The sequence below is a fragment of the Epinephelus moara genome, chromosome 13 (assembly GCF_006386435.1).
Source record: "Epinephelus moara isolate mb chromosome 13, YSFRI_EMoa_1.0, whole genome shotgun sequence".
Lineage (NCBI taxonomy): Eukaryota > Metazoa > Chordata > Actinopteri > Perciformes > Serranidae > Epinephelus > Epinephelus moara.
In genome coordinates this window covers 20379522-20390335 of record NC_065518.1, presented here as the reverse complement: position 1 = coordinate 20390335, position 10814 = coordinate 20379522, and the positions used below count along the sequence as shown (strand labels likewise).

The window sequence follows — 10814 nt, the reverse complement described above, 5'->3', positions numbered from 1 at the left end:
TTACTTTTAATTGATAAACTTTATTTATATAGTGCCTTTCAAAATACAGTTACATAGTGATTTACAGTAAAACTAAACACATTTAAAAACTAAAACGTCATAACATGTCACCAAGGTAAAGACTTAGAGAAAATTAGAAAATTAAAGAATGGAAAATGTATTTCACTACAGATAACTGAGTAAATGCCCTAACATGTAAATTGTAACATATTCCATTACCTTAACTGAGTAATATATTCTAAATACTTTGGATCACTAGTAGAATACTTCAAAACCGTCTCACTGAGGTCATTTGGCTGGGTCTTATGTGCCGTGCCAAAAACAGACGACAGTGTCCCGGCTGTGCATCTCCTCTGCCATTGTCCTGTGGCAGGTTCACTGCAAACACTTTTTTAAAAACCTGTTTATTGGTAAAGCGTGTTGTATATGAATTTTACATCATGTCCTAACAGCAAGTGAGTGTAGCTCTCTGTCCACATTGAATCTGATGAATATGAGCTTCTGTTACGTCATGTAAACAAACCATGTACCCATCAGCTGTGTGCTTCACTGGCGACGTAACCACTTTGGTGAGATGGGCGAGTACTTGGTATCTTTCTATGTTTGTACTTTTAGACTGTGCTATTTACTGGAAACGACAAGTAGCCAGCAGCAAGTAGGTTGTTATTAGTGATGGTCATCTACCAGAAACTTTCAGCTCCCTGGCGATCACCTTCCAGCCAGCTGCCATCTGGGTTTAGGTTTTTGTAGCTAAATGAGATGTTAGAATCAGCCATTCTTCATCCCGTTGCTTGCTTTGAAAGCTCCACTCTGGACGAAGAACAGAGGACTGGTGAAGCTGAAATGAGTTACCTATACGACACCTCCACATTTCAACAAAAAGAAATTAAACAAGGTGGCAGCTGGCTGGAGAATGGCTGGAGAAAGACTGCTAGGGAGCTGAGAGTTTCAGCTAATAAATAGAAACAGGATGTCTGACAAAGCTTCCCTCAAAACAGCAGCGCTGCGTCGCTTGCATCCTGTTAGAAAATTTCAGTTGAAAACAATGCAATCAAACTGACACTTGTTCACCCCGCATTCATGTAGGACATGGTGTTAGAGCAAAAAACAAAAACAATAATTACTTAAAGTAATCTATCTTAAAGACAGTATTCAGAATATAACTAATTAAAACTGTAACTGTAACAGAATACAGTCACTCTTATTTCTGTCATTCTCTTATGTTGTTACTCCCCAGCCCTGTAACTAAATGGAAAGATGATTAATTGCATGTTAAAATATAATCCCATATACTTCATTTGAACTTAAGTATACAACAAATACATACAATCTGTTATAGATTTGAAAGAAAGGGTGAGAGGCAATTCATTTTGAAGATTGAGTTGGTATATTTGTGTGTACATGTTACAAGCATGCAGAGAGTTATGCTTTTTGTATGCTTTGTCTTGATGCTATGAAGCATTTATCTGCCTGTCAAGCTTTACACATCACATTTACAGAGGGCAGATTTTAAAGTTAGTCTTTTATTTTAACCCATCGTGACTGATAGAGAAAAACCTGACAATGCTTTATTAACTGCACTGTGATGACACTGATAACATGGATGGCTCTATACCATCATCTATAAGAATGATTGCCTTGTTAGAGAAGATGTGCTGTATGTTCAGTGAAGTTTGTGGTACGTAAAAATAGGCCAGTAGGAAATAATTAAGTGCAATGCAGAAGAAAAAAAAAATCAGCAGAGACCAAAATTTGTTCCACATCTACAGTGTGGTGACACTTTCACCATTCACCATCAACCTTTGCTAAATGATTTAAAAGACAAACATAACCCAACACAACAGAAGAAGACATAAAGAAGTTGTGTGCGCAAAACCCTGCTAGGTAGCTACAATGTGCTGCAGGAACACTGTCACCAAGATGACAATCAATCCGAGCTCAGCTGCAACAGCTGATGGTGCGGAAGATGTAGTTGGAGGACCTGTGGAATTCAAAACTGGAACCACTGGGGCAGTTATATTTGGAGCCGCTGTGGTTGCATTTAAGCTGGGACACACAAAGCTGTCATCTGGGTCGGTGCCACTGGAGGTGAATGACACAAAGCTGACATTTGACCCCGCCACTTGTTCCATGATCCAATCCTGGAATTCAGACACTCGGGCATAGACTTCAGGGAAATCACCCAGGGCACAAGGTACTCCAAAATTGGTAACGCCAGCCTGGATCCACCTGGTGTTTTGTTTGCATTGCAAAGGTCCACCACCATCCCCCTGAAAAAGGACAGACAAAACACAAACAATTGACAACTGACAAAAGACTGGAGTAGCCTTACCTAGCCTAGATATGCTGAAACTATTAAAGAGGGATGTAACACAAATTATAGTGTTGTAACCAGAACCAGTGACTTGGGGAAGACCCAACATATCCCCTTTGCCAAACACCAACAACCCTGTGACACATACTCACTAGCTGCAAGACTAGCCTTACCCAAGGACACTACGCCCAGAGGCACAACCAGGTCCATCGACTACTGGTTCTTGTCACAAATGTCAAAAATGATCATCTAAATGTTGGATAATAACATGATGTTGACAGAATAAAAGAGGCGTAACTCAACTGCAAAGGCAGTGCAGCACCCGAACAGTCTACAGCGTGGCACACACTAGAGTTAGCCTATCTCTTAGGCCATCTTCACAAAAGGCGCCACATGCAACCATGTTTTTAATGTCTAAATAATTACATTTGCGAGATGAGCTTGAAGTTTATTGTGCCTGCTTTCTACGCCATTACCCAAAGACTGATGTTAACTGAGCGGAGCAACTTTGTAACATAAACAAACCAGACCGGCTGACCAACACACTGCAGCATTACACAAGTTCAGCTAATTCTGTGGAAAAGAAAATAATGCTCTATGCTCAGTCTGTTTCACCTCAAAAACCCTGGGAGTGGTGATAGATGTGGCAATCCAAAGTGACAACAACATCAGAAAGAAGGAACATGAGAAGCTCAAAAAATACCAAGGGCTGAAAGAGGAACTTGAAAATACAGTATGTGGGGAGTAAATTCAACAGTGGTGCCAAACTGGGAGAGTGGCTTCAGAAGATTCCAGGTACAACATCTTAGTTCTCTTTCCAGAAGAGTGTGTCCTAGGAACAGCTAAGATACTGTGCAGAACCCTCAAACTCCCACGGCTCTGGTACAGGACCCAAGCCTGGGGAAGACACACTAACCCCAGTATGCAAACTGGACTCTATGCAGGCATAAATTTCCCACAATAGGTTGGTGTGATGACTACAATTTCACTGGCACCCCCTAGTTTAAAAACTAGGGTATGGACATATTTTGGGATCTATGAAGTTAAAGGGAAGAGGGCCTGTATAAGAGTCACACTGTATGACTGGATGACGAGGCGAACGTAGCAAGTGAGCCTAACAACTTTTCTGCACGCTTTGAGCCGACAAGCAAAATCTCTATTATTACCTATTAGCCTTTTCTGAGCATGATGTCAGGAGGGCTTTCAAGCATGTGAACACCAAGTAAACAGCCTGACCAGATGGTATCAATGGGCATGTGGATCCTTAACATGGGCGGACACACCTCTTCCACCCTCACCCTTTGCACTGGAGTGCATTTTGAGCCCCCTGCTGTACTCCATGTACACACATGACTGTGTAGCCACTCTCAACTCCAACACCATCATCAAGTTTGCTGATGACACAGCTGTGGTGGTTCTGATCAAAGAGAACAATGAAAAGGCCTACCTAAAAGAAGCAGAGGACCTGACCCGCTGGTGAAAAAGGCAAGGCAGAGACTTTCACCTCAGATTCTTGAGGAAATTCCCCTCAAATACTGAGAAATTTCCACTCCTGCACCATCAGTGCGTCCTGATGGTGAACATTATTGTCGGGTGCGGAACCACCACTGAGCAGGACCGCAAGGCCCTGCAAAGCGTGGTTCATTTGGCTGAACAGGAACTGGCAGGATTACATTTCACATGAACTGTACCCTATATCATAACAACATTCATAACAACAATGCCCTCTTTCCCCCCAAACCCTTGGCTTCTCAAACACCATGGTTTTTGTGCCAGCAGGAAAGTCGCCAAAAGATCAACTGCAGGAAAAAAGTCAAGCCTACTGGATACAGCCTGGAATTGGAAAGATTGATCTAGACCAGAAGCTCACCGCCCCACCAGAGATTATCACAACCAGTCTCAGGCCGGATGTGATCTTGTAGTTAGTCTTGCAAAGGCCTTGTTTGCCATAGAACTGACAGTGCTATACAGGTGGTAAAACGTACGAGCTTTAAGCGTTAAAGCTGAAGTACTCTGACCAACTAAAGCAAGACAAAAGGACTGGAGGGCTAGGGGTTTTCTGGCCATTTCAGCCACCAAGCTACTTAATGGAGAGTTCCAAGGACAGGCCCTCCAACCATCAAGGCCATCAAGTCTCTAGCCCCTTTTTGAATAGCCAGTTCAAGACAGGACCGTGCATCATTATTTCGCCTTTCTGTTCTGTATAAAAGGTCTGGCCATTGGGGAGGGCATTGTTGCTCCACTGCTCAGCCAGCAACTGAGGTAGTTACAGAGCAAAACCAACATCTGTGTAAAAGGGGAACCGGCATGGTGGAACTGGCAAAACATGGTAGAAGGAAGGGTCGTGCCCATCTGATGAGCCCAGACAAGCAATTATGCTCTAGCCCCACTCAAGGAATGATTGGTGATGGCATTACCAAATGTGAAACCAAGTCCTATGAACTCAACTTAACTGCATGTTTGAGGATACAGGAGTTTCTTTTGAGAGTGTCTAAAGTAGTCACTACAGCTACTTAAAATAGTATGAAAATGAATTATTATTCTTACCAGACATGCTCCTTTGTTCTCTTCTCCCGCACAAATCATTTGGTCAGTGATGTTAACATTTGAGCGGTAGTTACAACTGCACTGATTTTCTCCAATGACAGGAACCTGAACCTCCTGCAGTGCGTCAAAGGGGGGCTCTGTGGGCGATTGAGTATGAAATCAGAAGACACACAGTTTATGTTCCTTCTTTTGAAAAGCATTAAAGTCACTGTATGTAACTTTTTACATGTATTAACTTTTTTTAATGTCAATGGTAGGGATGCACCGAATATTCGGTAACCGAATATATTCGGCCGAATATTGCAAAAAAACACACATTCGGTATTCGGTGGAATAAGTTAAAAGAAAGGCCGAATAATAGCGGCGTGTTTTGATAACGCAATCAAACAGCGTCCATGACGGGCGGAGTAAAATGTCGGCAGTGTGACGATCCGCCCGTCACGGCACTCGCATTTGCGACTAAAAATAGTTTTGAGCGAGCAAAATAGGCTTAAATCATTTACCACGTTGTGTGAGCAGCCTCCAGATTTCAACCACCAGCAGAAACGAAAGGCGAATCCTATCGATTGTGGGTTGAACGGGGGTCACAGACAGTAATGTATTCCTGTCAAATACGGCGGCCATTGGCTTACCGCGACGGAGAAGTCGGCTCCAATAATATCCTCTTCTTGGCGTCATGACTGCCCAAAAGTACCTNTGTTTTTGAAGTATGAATAAGTCAATAAGTAATTTATTCCATTGAAATATAATTGATGTATTATAGGAAAGTGATTTATCTTTTTATAAATGACAAAAGGCACATCTGCCTCATTTTCGCTGTGGTATCCTGATACTACTCAGAACCACGATATTTTCATTGGTATCGCACAGTGGGTCCCAATATTGGTACCCTGACAACACTAATCTGGAGGGGGTTCATCTGCAAAAACTAATGAAAAACTAAACAACAATATTCGGTATTTGGTACTCGGTATTCGGCCAAGCGTTTAATATTATTCGGCTTCGGCCACAAATTTTCATTTCGGTGCATCCCTAGTCAATGGAGGGATGGATTGTGACATCATTGAAAAACTAGGACCTTCCTTGACTCTTTTGGTTGCCTGTAACAGCCTATAGACTGAGACACTGGAGGGTTTTTGCGTGAAAATCCAAAGGATATGTTATTTATTCATGTTCCCAAGAAATAGAGTCTGCAAATGTCAACAAACGACCAGCAGCCACCAAAACAGAGAGTCCACACTTGCTTTGGTTCCATACAATTTGCAGTGACAGCCTTGAGGTGGACCTTCACTTAGCGACCTGTAGCAATTAATTCAGCCAGCGCAAGACCCAGTGCCAGGGGTCTGACTGCCCCAACTCCCAACAAACTCAACAAAAATGTATGTTGCTGTTACATGCGTTAGAGACGGTGCTGCCCCAGGACCCAAGCTCTTTGTGACCCCTAGTGCTGGGGTTTGCTGGCTGCATGAGAGTTGCTACAGCTTGAGAGTTGTGGTTTTTAACAGGCTAATGTTAGCTAATCTTAACTTGCTACATACTAGCTATGTCTCAGCTCAGGGGCTGCAGCCGTTGAAGGATGTAGCTTTCGTGATTGACGTCGGCCACGTCCTTTGAGACCACATCAGCCAAACCAAGCGGTCTCCGAAATGGTACCGTCTGGTCTGTGGGGGATTTCCTGGTTGCATCACCAGCTGTTCTTGCCCCGTCTCATTGGCGTTCCTGTTACCTAGCAACCAACTGCACTTGACGAATAAGCTAGTAAGTTAGTCAGCCCTAAATCATGGACCGAGAGATTGTTATTATATATATATTTTTTAATTTAATACTTGAGGAAATTATTCACTGCCGGAGACACCGCCGTTTGATGTATTTCAGGCTGATGGAGGACCGTTTTCAGGTAAACTTATTAAATTAAGATTGTTTAAGCTGTGTGCTTTTAGCTAATAGTAATGTTAACAACAGTTAACTGTCAGCTAGATAACAACTGTTAGTTGACTTAACTTAATATATCGTCACCAGTGCGCAATGCATCTTGGGATAGGCTGGGCGAAGGATTCATCCGTTGCGTCCTCCAAATTCTGGGAATGAAGGCTACATTTCTCAGCCACATTGGAAGGAGCCTTCGAAATGGGACAAACTTGGTAGCGCCGATGTGACGCAGTCGGTCTTCAAATGTAGCCTTCAAGGCTACAGCCCCTGAAGTGAGACATGGCTACTATCTTGGGTTAGCGTGTTAGCATGCCATTACTCACCAGTCCTGTTACGTGAGCCCCAACCAGTGGCCCAGCAGAGGGTGGAGTTATGAAACTCGCTGGAGTTACTTGCCAAGCAGACAGGTCTGATGTAGTCATTAAAAGTGACAGGGCTGCTGAGCTTCATCAGGGCAATGTCGTTGTTGAACAGCTCGTTGTTGTAGTCAGGATGGATGATGATCTGGGACACGGTGCGGTTCACCTCATTAACATTAGGGCCGGACTGAGTCTCTCGTCCGAAGTAGAGAGTCCATACACTAGGAAAATTCCTGGATAAAAGGACAATTCAGTGCGCAATAAATTCAGTCTGTCTCAATCCTATTTCTTTGCATTTCTACAAATTCATATCTTAGATCCAATACAAATACCTTTCCCAGTGCACCTGATAGCACCCAGATGGAATCTTTGCTTTCTGTTTTTTGTTCTGTTCCCACACCGAGGGAGGTGATATCATATATCTATACCTACTATATGTCTAATCAATTAGATAAATCCTTAGACTCATTATTCTCTCAATCATAGGCTTTCTCATGTTGTACAGAGTGTGATAAGGCAACAGATGCAGGTGCTGTGAGTTTCTCTTACAATATGATGCAATGGGCTGCTGTGAGGACCCACTGGTCACTGATGAGGGTCCCCCCACAGATGTGAAGTGCCGCAAAATTGATGTGCAGGCTGACCATCCAAGGCCATGCCCCAGCTGTGGCATTCTCACCACCCACAATTCTTGTGTTCAGAGGTGCCATTCCACAATCTGACAGAGCAAAAACAACGGAGTCAGTACAGTAAAGTGAGGCTGATCCATGTGTGAGACTTAAAATGCTTTTGATTTGTAGCAATGTTCACAATGCTTCTCTAGAATAGATTAAATGTGACTTTGCTTACCCTGAGCCTCTGACCCTGTAGGAAAAAGAGATTAAAAAAAAAAAATTAATTATATCTGCATGCCTCAGTGTGTGTGTGTGTGTGTGTGTAATGTTGTTAGACACCACTAGGTGACACTAGAGTTCCAGCTACTTCCTCAACTCCTTCTGAGGGCTGTCATTGTTGCACAAAAAAAACTTATATTCAAATATTACCAATGTCTTACATGGTGTGATGCCTTAAACACAACATCTAAGTACTGTTAGCCAATAGTTACATAGAACACAAATAAAACCAGAATAAATTAGACACTGATCTTCCTGCTGGTTAAATACAGTAATGGTGATATTGATGGATGGAAGTTTATCACAACTGTAATATCATTAATTGATTGCTCTGTACAATACAACAGCCATGCATCAGGTCCTGTCTTTATGAAGTTTGTATTTGCATTATATTTAGAGGGGTTTTTAATTGTGCGTGAAAGAAACAGACATTTCAACAAAATACAAACAGGCACATGATTAAAAATGACCAAAAAGTCGGATCAATACCTCTCTACAAAGTTAACAAAAACTCAAAAAATTCCCATAAGCTTTAGGGCTGGGTAATTTATTGACATTATATCAATATCATGATATGAGACACTTTTTTTTAGATTTTGGATGTAATATTTTAAGTGTTGTCCAGTTTTAAAGGACGCATAGTTAAGTGATGTAATTTTCCAGTTCATAATTTGTCTTTACCCATTTCCTCATTATATCCACATTTTATGATGATTATTTATCAAAAATTTCATTGCTTAATTTTTTATAAAAAGCACCAATAGTCAACCCTACAACACTGTCACAATATCAAATTAAGGTGTTTGGTCAAAAATATTGTGATATTTGATTTTCTCCATATCACCCAGCCCTAAAAAGTTGCAAAAAAGAGGATGTATTGATTTGAAATAGAGAGTAAAGTTATAACTCAATGTAAAAGCTCACCTTGCCCAGCAAGGGCAGTACACATCAGGAGAAACCACAGAGTCCAGGCTGCCATCATGTGCTGTCATTCACTTTTGCTTTCAGTCAGGGCAGAGTCCTTCTAATTTGGCTGCTGTCTTTGTCACTCCTCAGCCACTCGGGTGCACTTTATAAATAAGTACAATGACCACTCCCTATCCAACTGGGATTTTCTCAGTACCTCATAAATTAATCATTCATGAGAGGTCACATGTGATGCCTCCAATCATTTATCAACAAATTTCTCTGCACAAAGTCCTTTCTATCTGGACTGAATTTATTACTGTTTGACTTGCAAAAGTCAAATTAATATAGTTTGTGTGTGTTTTGTCTCGCGTTACTAATATGGTGATATACCGATTTATTGAGCTACAGCGTGACTTAAGTTTACTTTGACGTCTGTTCTCTGCATCTTCCCCCAAAGGTTTTCTGATGTTTGATGTGGTTTCTGTAAAGCCACTGAAGGTATGTGGTTTTCTTTCTAGTGCCCTGCTGTCAGAATCCTGTATATTAAGTACATTATATTACATCTGAAAGATTTCTTTATCTTTTGTCATGCACACAAATATGTGCTCAACCCTTACAAGACAGCATTGCAATATTGTTGCAGTGATCAATCCAATGTTATCTTATTGCTCAGTCCCCAAACAAAATACTTTGCCTTCAATCCCAGGCCCGCAAAAACAGGTTCCCATTCTAAAACATAAATCGGATTTTTCATGGTCATCCAACCAAAAGATATCAACATAAATGGAAGTCATTTTACTGAAAAGTACATCCCATATGTCTTCATCTGCAGGACAATAAAACAAAAAATGTATCTCGTTCTCATTTGGGACATGTAACAGTAATGGATTCAAATTATTGATGCATTAATGTGTAAGCATCATATTAGAGCTGGTAAAGGTGGAGCTGACTGATAACTTCAGCTGACTACATGTAGTAAAGACAAAAGTTTAATATTCCACTGACATGTATTAAAGGAGCATACAAATAAATGACTCAGGTGAAGTACAGGCACCTCAAATTTGTAAATAGTGTGTGTGTGGGTGGGTGTGTTTGAGATGATGCACAGATATTTTGGTACTGTCCCTTGTTCTCTGTACTGCTCTTCCTGGTGTTGCTGCGTTGGCTGTTAAAATACCTGTGTGATTCAGCGTTGATAAAGAAGCATCCACCTCTGTGTTTCTTACACTTTTAAGAACTTTTACTTCCTTTCACTGTTGCTTGCAATTAATGTAAAAATCTTCCATTAGAGATGTCAGTTTTTTGGGTTCTTCAATATTGAAGAGTAATTTCTTTTTCCTCTCTGACAAGGGAGTTGAACAGCTGGGAAACAATTCCATACAAGCTGTACAAAAAATGGATTTTTAAAGGAATAAATCAACATTTTTTTTAATTATTTCCCTTTGTTGCTGAGAGTCAAATAAGAAGACTGATTGATCTTCTCATCTAAATCTTGTCACAAGTGAATAAGTGTAAATCCCAACATTTCAAGCAATCTATGAATCAGCTTTCAGAAATCAGAATCAGGATCAGAAATGCTTTATTGATCCCTGGTGGGGCATTGTGATTTCGATGTAGTGATAAATTCTTATTTCTCAGTGAGAAACAAGTAGCAACCTTTTGGGGGTTAATTGATGTTCGGTAATGCCATTACTTTAGCTTATGTAAGTTTTACATATTCTTAAAATTATTTAAAATTACTTGAAGTTACATTTAAAGTCAAATGACTCTAATTGCTGCCCAAACCAGTTGGTGTGCCTACTTTTATATGAAGCACAGTGAAGGATGCCTGAAGGGGAATTTCTCAACAAGGAAGTTCTGATC

At 41.0% G+C, this 10814-nt stretch overlaps 1 protein-coding gene across 1 annotated transcript; it reads right to left on the bottom strand.

Moving 5' to 3' along the window:
- LOC126399659 (tryptase-like) lies at positions 1 to 9089 on the bottom strand. The gene is made up of 6 exons (XM_050059783.1): positions 8967 to 9089; positions 7999 to 8013; positions 7699 to 7867; positions 7114 to 7382; positions 4862 to 4998; positions 1 to 2270 (listed from the first exon to the last, which is right to left on the bottom strand). The coding sequence occupies exons 1-6, from the start codon at positions 9022 to 9024 to the stop codon at positions 1881 to 1883; spliced, it is 1038 nt and encodes a 345-aa protein (XP_049915740.1). The 5' UTR covers positions 9025 to 9089; the 3' UTR covers positions 1 to 1880.
- Positions 9090 to 10814: the final 1725 nt, after the last annotated feature.

Excerpts from the sequence above, each read along its gene's own strand:
- LOC126399659 (XM_050059783.1), bottom strand. The coding sequence starts at position 9,024 with ATGATGGCAGCCTGGACTCTGTGGTTTCTCCTGATGTGTACTGCCCTT. Across the intron at positions 7,383-7,698 it reads GCAGCCCATTGCATCATATT|GAATTTTCCTAGTGTATGGA; the intron begins GTAAGAGAAACT and ends CCTTTTATCCAG. Across the intron at positions 4,999-7,113 it reads GGGCTCACGTAACAGGACTG|AGCCCCCCTTTGACGCACTG; the intron begins GTGAGTAATGGC and ends AATCGCCCACAG.